The sequence below is a fragment of the Chiloscyllium plagiosum genome, unplaced genomic scaffold (genome assembly GCF_037043375.1).
Source record: "Chiloscyllium plagiosum isolate Xiang-an unplaced genomic scaffold, Cpla_swu_hap1 HiC_scaffold_2, whole genome shotgun sequence".
Taxonomy (NCBI): Eukaryota; Metazoa; Chordata; class Chondrichthyes; order Orectolobiformes; family Hemiscylliidae; genus Chiloscyllium; species Chiloscyllium plagiosum.
In genome coordinates this window covers 69,080,447-69,100,936 of record NW_028270140.1, presented here as the reverse complement: position 1 = coordinate 69,100,936, position 20,490 = coordinate 69,080,447, and the positions used below count along the sequence as shown (strand labels likewise).

Below are 20,490 nucleotides of genomic sequence, written 5' to 3'. Positions count from 1 at the left end.
GCCATCTGGTCCATACCAACCTTCCAAAGGACATTCCACCCAGACTCACCCCCATCCCGATAGTCCGCATTTTCTATGGCTAATTCATCTAGCCTGCATCTCCCTGGATGCTGTGGTCAATTTAGCTTGGTTGAATCACCTATGCTGGACATTTTTTGGCTGGGGAGGAAACCCACACAGACACTCACGGGAGAATGTGCAAACTCAACACAGACAATCCATTGACGGCAGAATTGATGCTGTGAGTTGGCAGTGCTAACTACTGAGCCACCGTCAGTTACTGATATGAGAGTCAGGTGGCAAGTGCCTAGAATATGCTGGAGGATGTAGTGGAGGTGGATATAATAGTAACATTTAAGAAGCCTCTTGACAGAGATATGTATAGACAGGAATAGAGGGAGGTGATGGCCTAATGGTGTTGTTGCTGGACTATTAATCTATAGACCCAGGAAATTGTCAGGGAACCTGGGTTCAAATCTTGCCATGGCAGATGGTGGAATTTGAATTCAATTCTTAAAAAATCTGGAATTAAGAGTCTAATGTTGACGTGAATCCATTGTCAACTGACAGTTTACCAACGTCCTTTAGGGAAGGAAGCTGCTATCTTTACCCTAGCCTGTCCTACATGTGACTCCAGACTCACAGCAATGTGGTTGACTCTTAACTGCCTTCTGAGGAGTTGGCATGGTCAGCGATACCCACAACCTGTAAATTAGTTTAAAAAAACGTCTGCTTTGAGGCAAAAAAGGTTTTTAGTTTCGAAAGGCATCATGTATTTGTGCAGTCTTAATGGGCTGAAGGGCCTGTTCCTGTGTTGCACTGTTCTTTGTTCAAATCCCTTGAAGAACTTTAATTATGACAAAGTGGCCACACAGTCTCAACACATATCACTCTGCCACTCATCCAGGAACAGTGGGCCATCAAACCTCTACACAGTGAACCCAGCACTGATGTGGGAGACTTAAAACACCATTCCATCACCATCATGGCATCTTGATAAGTGACCTTATGCAACATAAGAAGATAAGAAATAAGAGCAGGAGTAGGCTGTCTGGCCCATCAAAGGTGTTCTGCCACTCAGTAAGATTATGGTTGATCTTCTTGTGGACTCAGTTCCACTTAGCTGCTTGCTCACCATAACCCTTAATTCCTTTACTGTTAAAAATCTATCAATTGCCTTACAAATATTCAATGAGTTTGTCTCAGCTGCATCTCTGGGCATGGAATTCCATAGATTCACAACCCTTTGGGTGAAGAAGTTCTTCCTCAGCTCAGTCCTAAAACTGCTGCCCCTTATTTTGAGGATATGACCCCCAGTTCTAATTTCACCTGCTAGTAGAAACCTCCCTGCTTCTATCTTATCTATTCCCTTCAGAATTTTATATGTTTCCATAAGATCCCCTCTTATTTTTTTAAATTTTAATAAGTTTAGTTTCTACCTACTCAATTTCTCCTCATAAGGCAACCCCCTCAATTCTGGAATCAACTTAACAAACCTCCTCTGTACACCTTCCAGTGCCAGTACATCCTTTCTCAAGTAGGAGACCAAAACTGTACACAGTACTTCAGGTGTGGCCTCATCAGCGCCTATACAACTGCAGCATTACCTATCTATTTTTAATCCCCATCCCTCTAGCGATGAAGGTCAATATTCCATTTGTCTTCTTAATTACCTGCTGCAGCTGTGATCCATGCACAAGGTTACCCATGCACAAGGTTACCCAGGTCCTTTTGCACAGCAGCATGCTGCATTTTTTCACCAGTAAAATAGAAGTTCATTTTGCTGTTATTCCTATCAAAATGGATGACCTCACATTTACCTCACATCATTGCCAGACCCTCGTCCACCCACTTATCTGTATCCCCCTGCAGACTTCAGTGTCCTCTGCACACTTTGCTCTACCACTCATTTTAGTGTCATCTGTAACCTTTGACACTACACTCGGTCCCCAACTCTAAACCTTCTATGTAAATCGTAAACAACTGTGGACCCAGCACTGATCCCTGAGGTGTACCACTGGCCACAGACTACAAACCAGAAAACATCCATTTATCCCCATTCTTTACTTTCTGTTAGTTAGCCAATCTTCTAAATGTGACAATACATTACCCATAATACAGTGCACCTTTATCTTATGCAACATCCTTTTGTGTGGCGCTTTGTCAAATGCCTTCTGTAAATCCACTGGTTCCCTGTTGTCCACAGGACTCATAAGGTTCTTAAAGGATCCCAGTAAATTCGTTAAACATGACTTGCCTTTGTGAATCCATGTTTTGTCAGCCCAATGGGACAATTTCTATCCAGATGTCTCACTATTTCTTTTTAAAATATTGTGTGTTGTATAGAGCTTTTTGCTGAGTCCATCACGAAGGATGCGAGCCTGAGAGAAATGCCTTTTCCAGGTAGCGGAGGCCTGCAGGTCAAAGCCTTCCTGTACATGGATGATGTCACTATTTTCTGGTCAGATCCGCTGTTGGCGCACAGCCTCATGAGTGTCTGTGACCAGTTTGAACCAGCCTTGGGAAGCGAGAGCGAGGCCATATTCTTTGGGAAGTAGGCTGACAGATTCTATATCCTGTTTACCATCAGGACAGATTACCTGAAGGTGCTAGGGATATATGGTTTGGTGGGCCGAGGAGTATGCAAAATCTTGGGAGTAGTGCATTGCCATGGTGAAGCAGACACTGTTTCTTTAGGAGCACTGCTACCTCTCCATTGTGGGTTAAAAACCTAGTCATCAGGTGTGAAGCACTGTCTCTTGTTGTATATGCTGCAGGGCTGACGCATTACCAGAAACTGCACTGTTGCAGTCATCCAAGCCACATTTCATTTCACCTGAACGTCTAAGATGGACCATGTCTGCAGGGACTCCTTGTACAAAACTCTGGATAAGGGGGAAAAGAATGTACTCAGTGCTGCCATCATCCTGATGGCCACTTTGTGTGCCGCAGCATCAAGTTGTGCATAGATCCTCAGTACGCAAGCTCCAAGTGTCACTACGTATTGAAGTTCCACCTGTCCCCAATATTGCGAAGGATGGAACTGGCCTCTTTGCAGCGGAACGCTGTAAGTAGTGCTTCATAGAGAAATTTGCAAAGAAAATCTCCTTTGACAGCAGGTCTATCAGGAAGTGGTCAGCATACAGCATCCTCGAGACCCTGCAGGAAAAAGGAGAGGATGGATTCTGCCACGTGGTTCCTCAAGCAAACTGTCAAAGTCATTTGGCAGAATGCCTCATCACTAGAACTTTCCAGCAACCACCAAGACATCGCTTGGCTGGTGGGGAGAAAGGCACGACTTCTGAGATCCTTCATGTCCGCTCAGTCAGTCTGCCCTTGGAGCAGCTGTGGAGGTTTGAGACTGTCACACATATCCTTCTGGAATGTGCAAAGGAAGTCTGAAGAGAGATGCAGTGGTTTTTGGCGAGGTTCGTCCCGGGCAGTACTGTGATGCAGGTTTCTGTGCTGTGCGGTTTGTTCCCCAGGACGCACACAAAAACAAACATAAACTGTGCCTGGAGGGCCATCAAATTCAGTGGAAGACAGTCTTTGGTTTGCCTGAAACTTGTTAGTGTTCCAGAATAAGGGGTTGACCTCAACCTAGTGTTGCAGACTGGCACATTCCAATGTCCAGGACTACGACCTGAGGGACACACTAAAGCTTGGGGCAGCTGTCACCAAGGTGCATTGGGAAAAGGCCACTGTCTGAGGTCTTTCTGCTGAAGTTAAATGGGGATCCATTCAGTTTTCCGACCCTCCTAATGCGTCAACTGTATGTAAATATAATCTTGCTTATGTAAGAGATGTCTATGTTTCCTTGATATGCTGTTGTACAGAACTGACTGCATTTGTGACTATGTATATATACAAAGATTTTTTAACTAATTAAGTATATTTTTGAATTTAAAAAATAGATTCAAGGATTTTCCCCACTACAGAAGCTAAACTATTGTTACCCGCCTTTTGACTACCTCCTCTTTTAAACGGTGATGTCACATTTGTTATTTTCCAATCTGTCGGAACCACCTCAGAACCTAAGGAATTTTGGTAAATTACCACAAGAGCATTTGCTATTTCCCTTGTCACCTCTTTTAATATCTTGGGATACATTCCATCAGGGCTAGGAGACTTGTCTATCTTTAGCTCCATTAGCTTGCCCAACACTACCTCTTTAGTGATAATGATCATTTCTAGGTCCTTACCTGCCATAACCTTCTTGTCATCAATTATAAGCATATTATTTGTGTATTTCACTGTGAAGACTGACACAAAACACCTGTTCTATGCCTTGGCCATTTCCTCATTTCGCATTAAATTCCCCTTCTCATCCCCCTTCATATGGAATTCTCTGCCCCAGAAGGTAGTGGAAGCCAGGTCTCTGGATACTTTCAAGAAAGAGATGGATAGAGTTCTTAAAGATAGTGGAATTAATGGTAATGGGAATAAGGCAGGAACAGGATACTGATTGTAGATGATCAGCCATGATCATAATGAATGGTGGTGCTGGCTCGAAGGGCCAAATGGCCTACTACTGCACCTATTGTCTTTTGTTATCTAGTTTACCTTAGTCACTCTTTTTCATTTTGTATATTTGGAGAAACTTTTGCTATCTGTTTTTTATATTTTGAGCTAGGTTACTTTCATAATTCATCTTACTTTTCTTTATACTTTATCCGTGGCTTTCCTACGCACAAAGCCATGTTGACTATCCCTAATCAGTCCTTGTCTTTCCAAATACAAGTACATTCTGTCCCTCAGGATTGCCTCCAACAACTTGCCCACAACCGACATCAGGCTCACTGGTCTATAGTTCCCTGGCTTGTCCTTACCACCTTTCCTAAACAGTGGCACCACGTTAGCCAACCTCCAGTCTTCTGGCACCTTACCTGTGAGTATTGATGATACAAATATCTCAGTAAGAGGCCCAGCAATCACTCCCCACACAGCATTTGCTCCTTGAAATGGGAGTCTCAGGTAGATAGCATAATGAAGGCAGCATTTGGTATGCATTCCTCAGAGTATTGAGTACAGGAGTTGGGAGGTCATGTTGCAGTTGTACAGGACATTGGTAAGGCCACTGTTGGAATATTGCGTGCAATTCTGGTCTTCCTATTGGGAAGATGTTGTGAAACTTGAAAGGGTTCAGAAAAGATTTACAAGGATGTTGCCAGGGTTGGAGGATTTGAGCTATAAGGAGAGGTTGAATAGGCTGGGGCTGTTTTCACTGGAGCGTCAAAGGCTGAGGGGTGACATTATAGAGGTTTATAAAATCATGAGGAGCATGGGTAGGATAAATAGGCAAAGTCTTTTCCCTTGGGTGGGTGAGTCCAGAACTAGAGGGCAGAGGTTTACAGTGAGAGGGGAAAGATACAAAAGAGACCTAAGGGGCAACTTTTTCACGCAGTGGGTGGTACGTGTATGGAATGAGCTGCCAGAGGAAGTGGTGGAGGTTAGTACAATTACAATATTTAAAAGGCATTTGGATGGGTATATGAATAGGAAGGGTTTGGAGGGATATGGGCCGGTTGCTGGCAGGTGGGACTAGATTGGATTGGGATACCTGGTCGGCATGGACAGGTTGGACCGAAGGGTCTATTTCCGTGCTGTACATGTCTATGACTCTAAATACTGTTTGAGGAAATTATCACAGGCACATTCTATGAAGTCCTCAAGGCTACTTTGACTGACGTAGTTTGACTAATCAACATAAAGATTAAAATCTCCCATGATAATTATTGTACTGTTTTTACATAATCAGTTAGGTCTTTGTTTATTGCCTGTCCCAGTGGGCCTATAGACTACACATATCAGTGGCTTTTCCCCCTTACTATTTCTAATTTCCACCAACATTGATTCAGTCTTTTACTCCATAAAATCTATGTAATTTCTCACTACAACCCTGATATCATCCTTAAATATCTGTGCTAATAATGATGTGGAGGTGCCGATGTTGACTGGGAGTTTGTTGGACTTCTCTCAAGTAATCTGATACACTTAGATATCTAACTCCCAGTCATGACCACCCTACGACCATGACTCTGTAATAGCCACTAAATCATACCAGTAGCAAAGATTTATACCATCAAGTCATTTATCTTGTTTTGAATACTACGAGCATTCAGGTCAAGTGCCCTTCTGCAAGTTTTTGTATCTTTTTGACACCTGGTTATTCTGTAATCCATTGTTCAGTCATGATGACTGAGCTGACATCTCCTTGCCATTCTGTGTTTGATGCTCTTCCTCCTTCTTATCATAGGTGGGGAGAGAGGTTCTTATGCAGTCTGCTGTTCAGTCCTGGTGACTGAGCTGATTTCTCCCAGAATGCTCCTCAGTGCTGTCTTGCTGCTGCTCTCTGTTGGATCATACACCTGGTCAATATGCATACGAATCTAGATATTTCTACTTTCCCAATTTCAATGGCTGGAAGAGACTGCAACAGGAGATGCAGAACTTTTGATTAATCAGAAAGGCCCTGATGAACTCTGACTTTCAAAATGGGCTTCCAAAATCATCGCTGGTCCCAGATCGGCTGCAATCAAAGCAGCATCCACACTCCTGGCAGTTCTTGTAGAGGCTGCATCCTGCTAGAAGTCATGACTTCAGGTAATTAATTGCCTGTCAGAGAATCTGGACTTCATTACAGGAACTAAAGGCTGTAGTGTTGCTTCTGACTCCCTGACTGGTGGACTGGGTAATCTTCTTCATGTTAAGTATTAGCCCTGATTTCTTATTCATTATGTCCTCTTCCAGTGATCGTCTTAACGTCTGTGGAGGCACCATTATTCATTAAAGATTTCAGATAAATAATATTAAATTTTCCTTGCATGCTCCTTGGTACAACTCCATATGTCATTTACTCAAAAGAATAGAATACTCCCTATGCACCTTCAGATATACTCCTATGGTATTGTTTTGAGATTATCTACAGTGTGGAAACAGACCATTCAGCCCAAAAAATCCACACCGGCCGTCCGAAGAGTAACTCACCCACACCCATTTCCCACTGACTAATACATCTAACACTATGGGCTATTTAGCACGGCTAATTCATCTAACCTGCACATCTTTGGATTGTGGAAGGAAACCTGAGCACCCGGAGGAAACCCACACAGACACGGGGAGAATGTGTAAACTCCATTTAGACAGTCACTTGAGGTGGGAATTGAATCTGGGTCGCTGATGCTATGAGGCAGCAGTGCTAACCACTGAGCCACCATGCCACCCTTTTCATGGGGTATGGACACTGCTGGCTAGCCCAGCATTAATTGTCCACATATAATTGCAGTTGAGGAAGTGGTGGTTAGTTGTCCTCTTGAATTGTTGTGCTACATTTAATGCATTGGTACATCCACGATGCTGTCAGAGTTCCAGAATTTTTTCCCAGTGACAGCGAATGACAGTGATATAGTTCCATGTATGAATGGTACGTGGTTTTTGGGGGGTGGGGGGTTACTTCTAAGTGACAGTGTTCTCATACATAGGCTAACCTTGATTTTCTTTGTGGGAGTGGTGCTGCTAAAGGAGCTTGAGTTGCTTCAGTTCATCCTGCAGATGGTGCATACTTCTGCCACCATATGCCAGTGATGGTGGGGTGTGAATACTGATGATGGTGAATGGTGGCACTAAAATGGAATGCTTTGTTCTGGATGGTATTGAGTTTGAATGTTATTGGAGTTGTATAATCCAGGCAATTGGATGATATTCCATAACACTCCTGAAATATGCTTCTATACGTTTCTGTAATACAAACTAGATTTAAAACATAACTGGAACAGCACCATCTTACTTCTTAGATCTTTTAACATTTTCTCCCATGTTGCAGAAATATCATGAGTTACAGAAAATCTGCTTATCAGGACAGCTTTCATGGAAAGTGCACAAACTTTAAAGTTTGCAGTAATTTTTGAGTCAAGAATAATGTGCCTCCTCTCATAGAATCTCCAACTTACTTTAACTACAGTTTGCAGCTGTTTTCATCTTGTTTACTGTTGCAATTTCTAGACTTGTTTTGTTTCGGGGTTGTGAGATAGCTGACAAGATTAACATCAGAGTCATAGGTAGTCAAGAATGTGAGCTTCATTTCAAAATCTTCTTTATTTTAATGAAATCTGACAAAATATGTTTCTATAATTAGTAATTCCTGTTGTAAGATAAAAATGTACTTTTGTAAAGTGTTTTGATGTCAGATTCTGAAATGTTTTCTTTTGTCCTATATTCTGCGTAGACTGAATCCCCACTGCTCATTCGTCCATATCTGAAGGATCTTACAAAATCTGAAATACACTCTGTAATGACTAGTGGATTTGCTACCATTGCAGGATCTGTCCTGGGGGCATATATTTCATTTGGGGTGAGTGATTGACATAGTCTGCTAAATGAGTTACAAAATAGAAGCTTTCTGTTCTGTTAAGATTGTGTTTTCTTTTAATACCTCAGATAATTTGGAATAAAACAACTTTTCCTCGTTTTAATATGGCTTATAGACTAAAGGACTGAGTTATCCTCCTTGCATTGGAAAAGGGCCAGAACTCTGCTTCAGCTTCCAACCTTGACCTAGTTTCTTCAGTAAAGAGCAATGTCTAAGTAACACAAGTTTCTGCAAGGAGCTCAGTACAGACAGGGAACTCCCTACTACTCAGGAGAAAGGTGTGGTATTTAGTATACTGTACTTCCATATGGTGTTATGGTCTTGCTCCACAATCACCTGATGAAGAAGCAGCACTTTGAAAGTTAGTGCTTCCAAATAAACCTGTTGTACTATGGCCTGGTGTCTTAGTTGTACTAGTAAGACTTTATAAAGCTCTGGTTAGGCCCCATTTGGAGTACTGTGTCCAGTTTTGGTCCCCACACCTCAGGAAGGACATACTGGCACTGAACGTGTCCAGCGGAGATTCACACGGATGATCCCTGGAATGACAGGTCTAACATATGAGGAACGGCTGAGGATACTGGGATTGTATTCGTTGGAGTTTAGAAGATTAAGGGGAGACTTAACAGAGACGTACAAAATAATACATGGCTTGGAAAAGGTGGATGCTAGGAAATTGTTTCAGTTAAACGAGGAGACTAGGACCCGTGGACACAGCCTTAGAATTAGAGGGGGTCATTTCAGAACAGAAATGCGGAGGCATTTCTTCAGCCAGAGAGTGGTGGGCCTGTGGAATTCATTGCCACGGAGTGCAGTGGAAGCCGGGACGCTAAATGTCTTCAAGGCCGAGATTGATAGATTCTTGTTGTCTCGAGGAATTAAGGGCTACGGGGAGAACGCTGGTAAGTGGAGCTGAAATGCTTCCACTCCTATGTCTTATGGTCTTATGGTCTTATGGTGATTTTTAACTTTGCCCACCCCAGTCCAACACCAGCTCCTCCAAATCGTACTTACATATGAAAGATAGGGAATTCCAAAATTTAAACCCAGAAGTGTTGAGAAATTGTAACATTTTTCAAAGTCAGTGTCGTGTATGATTCAAAGGGGATGTTGCAGATGGCTGCACTCCCATGTGCTTGCTTTAGTTTTCTTTCCTAAACAATGGAAACTGTGGATTAAATAGGTGCCATGATGAATTATTATAGATAACATATAATCTGTTGGTGGAGAATGAGTTTAATTAAATTGATGGCTGACATGTCAGGCATGCTTTGGTTGGTTGAGGGTTGCTTAAGAGTTATGGGAGTTATATTCATCCAAGAAATGGGAAGTATTTTTCATGAGTCATGAGGATGCAAAAAAGGACTTTGGGGAGTTGGTTGTTCACCACAAAATTCGCAGCTTCTGTCTTGGTCTTGTTGCCACAGTTGCCACAGTATTTATGTGACTGGTCCAACTAAATGTTTGGTCAGTGGTTAACCAAGGATGTTGATGGCAGGGCATTCAGCAATGGTAATGCCATTGAATTTCAAGAAGAAATACTTCATCGTCCTCCAATATCTCTACATTGTTAACCTGGTTGGTGGAACTAATCTCACCTTGTTCTATTCTTCTTTATCAATCATAGCAAGAGCATCACTTGCAAATACTTTTCTTCCAACTTCGAGTTATCACCTCTGATGTCTTACAATGATCTATCCTTGGCCTCCTTCCATTTCTTACCTAAATGCAGGTCTTTGGTGACATCATTTGAAGGAGCAATGATGCTTTTCACATGCACACTTATAACCCAGCTTGGTCTCACCATCAGCTCTCTTGATTGTTACTAGGCTAATAGTTTGCTTGTTCAAACTCCAGTATTGGATGTACTAAGTAATCCAATCATTTGGACAGCCAGCAAAGATACGATGGACTTAACAGCCTCCTTTTGAGCTGTAACAGTTCTATCATTCTGAAATAATAGGCATTTTGTTTAGTTTAATACTGGGGTGTCTATAATCATTACTGTCAATACCTACTCCAAACTGTGTTCCCTAATTACCGATTCCATGAGCTACATTTTCTGGAATGGGGTAGAGGCGCTGAAGAAATTTGGAGATGTGGCCTGCCACCTCCTACGTCTTCCCCAACTGACTTTAAATGAGGCTAAGGTGACTATGGGACTCAATCTCTCAGGAAATGGACTTTGTGTGGACTTTACACACTGTGCCTTTGGGCATCAGTGGTGGAGGGGTTGATTTTTTTGTAGATATGGTGCCAGTCAAGCAGCTGCTTTGTCCTGGTTCTTGAGAGTTATCAGAGCTGCACTCCAGGAAAGTGGGGAGTATTCTGCCACACTCCTGACTAGTGCCTTGTTGGCACTGGATAGGCTTTGAGGACAGGCTTTACTGCTGCCTGTGGGCGGCACGGTGGCACAGTGGTTAGCACTGCTGCCTCACAGCGCCGGAGACCCGGGTTCAATTCCCGCCTCAGGCGACTGACTGTGTGGAGTTTGCACATTCTCCCCGTGTCTGCGTGGGTTTCCTCCGGGTGCTCCGGTTTCCTCCCACAGTTCAAAGATGTGCAGGCCATGCTAAATTGCCCGTAGGGTTAGGTAAGGGGTATGGGTGGGTTGCGCTTCGGCGGGTTGGTGTGGACTTGTTGGGCCGAAGGGCCTGTTTCCACACTGTAATGTAATGTAATGTAAATGTAATGTAATGAATCAGGAGATGAGTGTAAGATTCCTAACTTCTGATCTACTGTTGTAGCCATAGTACTTACATGACTAGTCTGGTCAGTGGTAACTCCCAGAATATTGATAATGGGGTTTTCAATAAGAGTGATACAGTTAAATGTCAAGGGGCAATGGTTATTACCTATCATTTGTGTGGCACTAATGTTTCTTACCACTTGTCTGGATATCGTCCAGATATTTTTGCATTTGAATATGGATTGTTTCAATATCTGAGAGTTGCAAGTGTTGCTGAACATTGCCACTTCTGACCTTATGATGGAGGGAAGGTCATTGTTGAAGCAGCTGAAGATGGTTGTGCTAAGAACATTACCAAGGTACAAAAATAGGTGGGAAGGCAAGTAGTGGAGATGGCATAAAGAATTTACAGAGGGATATAGACAAGATAGGCAAATGGGCAAAAGTTTGACAGATGGAATATAATGTGGGAAAATGTGGGGTTATGCTTTTTGGCATGAATGAATAGAAGTGCTGAATATTCCCTAAATAGGGAAAGACTACAGAAAACTGCAGAACACATGGGTTTGGAGCTGTAGTGCATGAATCAGAAAAAGCAAGTATGCAAGTACCTTGGGTAATAGGGAAGGCTAATGGTACGTTGGATTTCATTTCAAAGTGAATGAACTGTAAAAATAGAAAGGTTTTGCTAAGTCTGTACAATACATTGTTGAGATTACACCTTCATTACTGTGTACAGTTTTAGTTCCCTTATCAAAGGTAAGATACACAGGCAATTCAGACAAGATGCACTAGGTCAATGCTGTGCATGAAGTGATTTTCACATAGGAAAGGTTCATTCAGTTGGGTAAGTACTCACTGGAGTTTAGGGGAATAAAGTGTGGAATTCTTTACCATAGAGGGCCACCGAAAGTGGGTCATTTAGTCTATTCAAGGCCAAGATAGACAGATTTCTGATCACTTGAGAAATAAAAGGTGATGGAGGTAAAGCAGAAAAATGGAGTTGAGGATTATTAGATCAGCCATGCTCTCATTGAATGGCAGAGTGACCTTGATGGGCCAATGGTCTACTTCTGTTTCTATGTTTTGTGGTCTTACTTTCTTAGGGGTAGATACTGAGGTTGCTCTTAAATTCAAAATTTGATTGTGTGCTTCAAAGGTTTGGAAACCACTGATCTTCAAGATGTACTGCTGATGTTTAAGGTCCTTAGACAGCACCTTCCAACCCATTCTCACTACCATCTCGGAAGAGCAAGGGAAGCAGATACACGGGAACACAACCAACTTCAAGTACCTCTCCAAGCCAGACACCTCCCTGCCCTGGAAATATATCATCATTCCTTTAGTGTTACTCGGTCAAAATCTTAGAACTCCCTTTCTAGTAGCGTTGTGGATATATACACCAAGTGGACTACAGCAGTTCAAGAAGGCAGCTCACTACGATCATCTTAAGGGCAATGAGAGATGGATAATAAATGTGGCTCAGCCAGTTAAGCCCACATCCGTTGAATGAATAATTTCCCAGCAGCATGTAAAATGTTTGGGTATGCTACTATTAGTATAAAGTTGCTATAGTTCTAAAGTAGCGTAGGGCTGCTTTGCATGATGAGCTTTGTACCTGAGAAACATGCCTTCATTGCTTAAAGTTCTGATCTCATGAACATGGGCTGTTCAGATTTGTGTGCTTAGAATGGGTGCTGTGACCATTGTAATGAGATGCAAAATTAATTCTGATGTTATCTCCAGTTACTTATAAAAGAACTATCTCTGACAGTGCACTGAATATTCAAGTTCTCACAGTCAAAGGAACCAAGGTGACCAGGCGATGAAAAGACTGGTACTCACTGGAATGGTATTCCTGGCACAGGCATATATCACAGGGAGTGATCCAAAGATACCACCCAATTCATCAATAGCACTTACTCACTTTGTTAAAGGTATACTGACAGCCCATTAAGGGGCATGTTTTCTTTCACTTTGATACTCCCATCTGTGACCAGCTGAGAACAACTGTGACCTCCATGCTCTGTAGAGGACTGCCCACAGTTGCCTCTGCTACTAGTGCATTGCTTATGACTTAGTAGCAGTTCATCTGAGGTGTGTGAGGGTGCAATGAGGTATTGAATCTGTGCTGATAGAGGATGTAGTTGTAAGGTGCATTTTCTTAGTTCTGATCTTGCTGTTCTTGGCCTACTATTGGTGAGGGAGTTGTTCCATTGCTTGGATATCTACATCTCTGAGAAACATGGGAAAAGATCGTGAGGACCAGCCTTGTTGAAAATAAATCTCTGCTTTGTTGAAGCTTCCTCCTGCAACTAAGTCTTTAATATGCTTCTGGGCAAGGTGGAGTTCAATGCATCCTCTTAATGAATTCATCGCACTCTATAATCACAAACTACTCCTCACGTTTATTTTGCCTTGACTGAAATTTTCATTGTATGTGACCCTGGTGATGTTCATAGCATGACACTAATAACATGAAGGCAAGGTCCCTCTACTTCTATGTGGACTTTCTCAAGGATATTTTAGGACTGTTTTTCTTGCAAAAATGAAGGAGAGTACAGTAAAATACTCCTGGCCTAAATGGCCAATTTTTAAACTATAATGCACAATATTTACCTTTACACACTACCTTTTTTCTGCAGTGAAGAACAGAAGAACTAAGAGGCGGAGCAGGCAATTCAGCCTTTCGAGCCTGCTGAGCCATTTAATATGATAATAGCTGATCTCATCTTGGACTCAACTGCAGTTTCCCCCACGTTCTTCATAACCCTTAAACATAATTGAAGCTGCATTCTTAGGAGTCTTTACAAGATATCAGAGCCCTGAATGGGCTCAAAGTGAATCCTCTAACAAAGTTAGTTGACTCAGATGAAACACTGTGCTCATAATAGTATTTATTGAAGAATAGATATGTATCAATCTCAAGAAGATTCAAAACAGTCTTGTCTCCACATTTGAACCAGGAGGCTAGGGTTGAAGTCCCACCTGTTCCAAGGTTGTGCAATAACATCTGTGAACAAGCTGATTAGAAAATATCCAGCACCAATATTTTCACCTGCTGTCTTGGTTCTCATGTCACTGAGCACTCAAATGTTGAGTTCCTTGGCTGAGATGGTTCTTTTAGAGTCATAGAGGCTTACAGCACAGAAAAAGGTTTTTCAGCCCATTGAGTCTGCATCAGTCAAAAACAGCCACCTAACTATTTTAATCCCATTTTCCAGCACTTGACTCATAACCTTGTTTGTTTGTGCTTGTAAGAAAGTGTAGATGATATTGAGATTCATTTTGCAATCTAATAACAATGGTATCAGAATTGGTCTCCTTGATATCTTGTTCCAACCGTCAGTCATATCTGATCACTTCGTTAGAATCTCTATTTTCAAAGCTGGAAGTCCTTAGCAGAACTATAATTGATTCATTCCAAGAAGTCAATAAGTGTTCTAGGTTCACACTCTACCCATGTTCAAGAAAAGTATGGCCTCAGGCTCTTCAGCTTTTGTATCTGCTGGAAGATGAGCACCCAAAAACTATCTTGCCAAAACATCTGACATAAACTACATCAACATTTACAAAACTGATTTAGGATTTTTAAAATATTGCCATAAAGATTTCTAGAAAAGCTGAATGTCCCAATGACGTATTGCAGCATCCACTTGTGCATTTATTTGAATGAAATGTAAACCCATATGTTGTGCAGGCAAGTATCATCCATGGCAATTTCTGCATGATGATTCACATCAGATTTAAACTAAATAATTCACATTGAAAGTGTAGTGTGTGAGCCCTTGTGTTGCAGTGGTTCTATTCCTACCCCTGAAACCAGGAGCTTTGGGTTCAAGTCCCACCTCCTCCAGTGGTGTGTAATAACATCTCTGAACTGATCAGAAAGATAAGTTAATTAAAAAAAAGTTTAAATGCAAGTAAAATGTGCACTTGCATTACATTGTTGCTGTGAGGACTAATCTAAACTTTGATGTTTCAAATACAGGTTCCAGCTGCCCATTTGTTAACAGCTTCAGTGATGTCTGCTCCTGCAGCTCTGGCTGTAGCCAAACTGTTTTGGCCTGAGGTAGAAACTCCAAACATTTCAACTAAATCTAACCTCAAGTTGGATAAAGGGTCAGTTTCATTGCTTTTTTCATTGCTACATGAATGTGAAAGTCATAAAATGTACTGGATGTCCTGTACTTCTGATAAAATAATGAAAGGGAAAAAGGCCTAAGTGCTATAGCTTAGAGTCATGGAGATGTACAGCATGGAAACAGACTCTCAGTCCAACTTGGCCATGCCGACCAGATATCCTAACCTAATCTAGTCCCATTAGCCAGCACTAGGCAATAGCACATATCCCTCTAAATCCTTCCTATTCATATATCCATCCAGATACCTTTTAAATGCTGTAATGCCTCCACCACTTCCTCTGGCAGCTCATTCCATATAAACACCACCCTCTGCATGAAAACGTTGCTCCTCAGGTCACTTTATTTCTATCCCCTCTCACCCTAAACCTATGCCCTCTCGTTCTGGATGCTCCCACGCCAGGGAAAATACCTTGTCTATTTATCCTATCCTTGCCCCTCATGATTTTATCAACCTCTTTAAGGTCACCCCTCAGCCTCTGATGCTCCAGAGAAACAGCCCTAGCCTATTCAGCCTCTCCGTATAGCTCAAATCCTCCAACCCTGGTGATATCCTTGTAAATCTTTTCTGAAGCTTTTCAAGTTTCACAACATCCTTCCAATAGGAAGGAGACCAGAATTGTATGCAAGCTGAAATAAGTTTGGTTAGACTTCTTCTGCACTCATCAATTCAAAAATAATTTGTGACATTATTTATGGAAGTATGAACTGATAATGAAATATTTGGACTATTCGTGAACAAATGGACAATTAATATATTTCCCTTAATCAATAAGAATTAAAGATTGAGAACAAAACATAAAGGCAGAGGTAAATTTGAGTCAAAACAGGTAGAAAAAGAGAAAAAGATTTTAAAAAGGTTGAATTAAAGAGAGAAAAGGACAGACAGGAAAACAACAAAAATATACGAAAAATTTTAAATTGTAACTTCTTGAAATCTCTAAGAATTTACTCTTTGCAGGAATGAAACTCTACATTTTAATTTGTTTCCTTTCTGCACTTGAGATGTCGATTTTCTTTGTATTAACAATTCACAGAAGTGTTACTGTAGAGAAGGAAGCCACTTGGCTCATTGTGACTGCACCAGTTCATTAATTGAGCACTTTTTCCTGCTTTTTGCCTGTACCCTTGCACATTACTTTTATCCAAATAATCATCCAATGTCTTCTTGAAAGCCTCAATTGAACCTACCTCTGCCACACTTTAAGGCAATGCATTTCATATTCTAACTACATGCTGATTGTGCAAGTTTTTCCTGCATTCGCTCTTCATGATCTTGTTTTTTTACAAGTGAGAACAGTTTCTTCTTACTTTTGAGAAAGTTATCACTTCTGTTTTCTTCTTCCTTTCCTTCTGTACAGCTGAGCTGCTGCAGTGCCACATTTGTGGCTCTGACTGCATTTCCTTGAGAAGCCAGTGCCATTACCAGTTTTCAAAATGGGGAATGAATTTTTGAGTGGGACATCAGTTAGCCTATTTACCCTGGACTGGTTGATGGTTGCCCATTCCCTTCCTTTCTCCAGTCCCTTAAGTTGTAGAGTGATCACCTCTCTCAACATGCTATCCAAATTGCTCTCTACCTCACAGACGTACCACACTATTTCCAATTGTTGTTCGAGCTCTGAAAATCAGAACTCTATTTCAGCTGATTTCAGTTTCAACAATTATCATGGTGCTAAAGGGAAATTTGGAGAGTTGTCATGGCTGCCTGCAGTAGTGCACTAGAAATTAAGCTGTGCTGTGCCCAGAGGTGGCACAAAGTTATAGATAGATTTGACCAAAGAATTTTCAACTGTTATACACAATTATTTATCTTTTTGTTCTGCAGTGAAGCAAAAAACATAATAGAAGCAGCCTGTTTAGGAGCCTTTGCATCAATTACTTTGGTGGCAAACATTGCTGTTAACCTTATTGCATTTCTGGCACTCTTGGCTTTTCTTAATGCTGTGCTCTCCTGGTTGGGAAACATGTTTGGTGAGCCTCGGCTCAGTTTTGAGGTAATTTTCTTTTTTAATTGCATTATTTTATCTCATTTGAGGAAATTTGTGATTCTCAAAGACTGAATTCTGTACCTAAAAACTAATTTCTATTTCAAAACACATTGTTTTAAGAATAAAAATGTCTTCCTGAATTTTAATAAGTTATCACCATTACTGAATGTGCACTGATTCTAAATTCACTTTGGCGATGCAGTGCTTATAATTAAGTTATCCTAAACTCAAAAATTGGTAGATGTTAATTGTGTATCAAATTGTGTTAGTTTATGCAAGTGAAGGGCATGACTTGGTATTTCACTTGAACCATAATCTTTGGATTATGAATTGTTTTATAGCATATAACTATTGAAAGTTGCAATGAAAACAGAAACTCCTGAAAATAGTCAGCTGGTCGGGTAGCATCTTTGGAGAGGGAAATAGATTCAGTGCTTCAGGTTAATACCCTCTCATCAGAAATATTTGGCCTTATTTGAAGAGTGAGCTTTCACATTGCTTGCTTGCTCATTTATTTACTGACTCACTCACGTATGTTCTCTCTTTCTCTCTCACTCTCACACTCATTCTCTCTCTCTCCCTCATGTAAGAATAAGAAGTCAGTTGGCAGAAAGCCAACTTTACTGGGGCAAGAATGAAGCTGGGCAAGGTAGACTGGAATGAAAGGTTGGCTTCCTTAAGTGAGGAGAAGGTCAGGTACAGTCAAAGGAAGGTAAGACAATCTCCCAGGATGACAAAGATTAAATTTAAGATAAAGAAGACAGATGATATCATGTCAGATAGAAAATATAATTGAGAATCAATAGGAATATAGAAGGTTTAGAGGGGAGGTGAGAAAACATAATCGAGAAGCGAAGAGCAATTATGAAAAAGACTGGCAGCTAATATAACATCTGCAGGCATAGAGGTAGAAGAATGTTAAAGGATGGAGTGTGATTGATTAGGGATCAAAAATGGGATTTATACTTTGGAAACACGGAGCAGAGCTGAGATATTGAATGAATATTATGTATCTGACTTTACCAAAGAGGCAAATGCTATTCTGGCTTTGGTGACTGAGAAGGAAACTGTCACTCGAAGAGTTCAGGGTGATGAGGAGGAAGTATTAGACTGTTGCTATTAAAGTTAAAGCACTAGGACTGGATGAGGTGCAACCAAGTTATTAAAGAAAGTGAGAATGGAGATTGCAAGAGTTCTGGCTGTAATCTCAATTTTGCCTAAACACAGGACAGGTGCTAGAACAGAATTGCAGTTCTTATGTCCTTGCTCAAAAAAACATAATAATGGTAGGCCCACAAGTTGCAGATGAGTTAGTTTAATTTCAGTGGTGGGGAAGCTTCTAGAATCAGGATATTTAGTAGTCATAGGTGGTATAATTAAGAAAAGTCAAGATGAAAATTGCACTGATTTCAAGGTTCATGATTTAAGTTATCTAGTATTGGTAATTGGTGATTTGTAAGTAATTTTATGATAGCTTATTGACTTTAAGAAGCAGCAATTTAGATATAATACATTCTTTCATTAGATAAAGAAAGTATACAACTGTGACAATTGGGAATGGTTCACTGATACCGAAGGAAAAGAAATGTCGGTAAGGAATGTTTTGTCCTCGATAAAGTGGGTGGGGCAAGATCCTGCTCTCAAGCCAAGGTGCAAGGGACTTCTTCCCAAGTTTTTCTCCTGTCCTTTTGGTCTGTATTCCATCTGCTTTGTGAGGACTGCTCAGTGAAGACTGCTGTCTGGGACTGTCTGATGAGAACCACCCTCTGATTGTATTCCTTGCTGCCCCGGTTCTACTGTATTCTTTGTTCCTGTGCAGCTGTGGATGTGCTAGCACTGGGTGCATTTTCTGCATGTGGAATCTGCCTCCTGAATCCTCTTGGCCCCTGTGCAGCTTTTCCAGCATGGATTGGCTTCTGTAACTTTCTTAGTCCCACTTGGAATTGGCCTAGCTCCTGAATATTCCCCCCAGTACCTTGTGGCCTGAGTACTCTCTGAGTCTGACACTTATTGTTATATCATATATTAGGTTTTTGCACTTAACAAGAATGACTATTTATTGCAAGTAATTAGACTCTATTTACAAATAATCAGTTATGAAGCGTCAGCACATAGTGTTACAAATTAAAACTATAATGCCCTTAAACCCCATCTCACACACACAGACAAATGAACAGATAGGGAAAGACAGGTTATGGACAATTGAAAATTGAGAGGAAGTTCAGTGGTTCCTATTCCTGAGTTGCTGAGTTGATCCTTATGATTCTTATGCAGGTCGGAATGTTGCCTGATAGTTGCTTTTATTCAGATGCTTCCACTGATTTGCAAAAGACACCTGGTGGCTAATTCACTTATAAAAAAGGTGTCTGAATGATTAATTAAAAGTCACAGCTTAGAACAATTGCTGAAGGAAAAGTTGAACATATTTTCTTCAAGTTTATAATGGGCTTTAACTGCAGAGAACAGTGAGAAGGCTGTGCTGATAGAGATCAGAACATTTCTCTGTAACTTGTTTCCAGCCCCAACCTGTTCAGTTGTCTAAGGACCAATCACATAATTGTTGGCAGGCAAAAGGCTTTTGTAATTGATAACTGGTCTATATATCATGTTTTTAGAGATATGTTATTTCCTTTGCGCCAATCAATTATAGAGTCATTGAGTTGTACTGCACTAAACTGTATCCCTCTAAACCCTTTCTATTCATGTACCCATCTACACCACCTCTGTGTGACAATGTTGCCCAGTTGGCACTTTCAAATCTTTCCCGTAAATTTATGTCCCCTAGTTTTGGACTCCCCTACCCTGAGATTTATTCACCCTATCAATGCCCGTCATGATTTAATAAACATGTCCAAAGTGACAGCTCAGCCTCTGGTACTCCAGGGAAAATAGCCCAAGCCCATTCAGCCTCTCCCTTTTGCTCAAACCCTTAACCGTGGCAATATCCTAGTAAATCTTTTCTGAACCCTTTCACAATATCTTTCCTATAGCAGGGCGAGAATTGAATGCAGTATTCCAAAAGTGGCTAATCAATGTCCTGTACAGGTGCAACATGGTGTCCCAACTCCTATACTCAATGCACTGATCAATAAAGGCAAGTGTACCAAACGCTTATCACAATCAAACCCCTGGAATCTGATATACCCTTCATTATAGTCGAGGCAGTCTCGGAACTGGAATTATCTGAACTCCTTTGTTTAATGTTCTTTCTAAAACCAAATACAATACTCCTAAAGGTGTGTTTGGCACCACATAAATTGTTAATGCTAATTCAATGGGCATTGTCACCTCTGTGTTTTC

General features: G+C 41.1%; 1 protein-coding gene across 6 annotated transcripts in view; it reads left to right on the top strand.

The window, feature by feature from the left end:
• Nucleotides 1-20,490, top strand: part of LOC122561322 (solute carrier family 28 member 3-like) — a 228,942-nt gene that overhangs the window by 141,520 nt on the left and 66,932 nt on the right. For 4 of the 6 annotated variants that reach the window (XM_087997568.1, XM_043713029.2, XM_087997564.1 and 1 more), the window contains 3 exons: nucleotides 8,225-8,350; nucleotides 15,049-15,179; nucleotides 17,028-17,196. In XM_087997568.1, coding sequence (XP_087853694.1) covers nucleotides 8,225-8,350; nucleotides 15,049-15,179; nucleotides 17,028-17,196 — 426 coding nt within the window. The remainder of the gene's footprint in view (nucleotides 1-8,224; nucleotides 8,351-15,048; nucleotides 15,180-17,027; nucleotides 17,197-20,490) is intronic. The other 2 variants (XM_087997563.1, XM_087997569.1) reach the window with 2 other exon arrangements.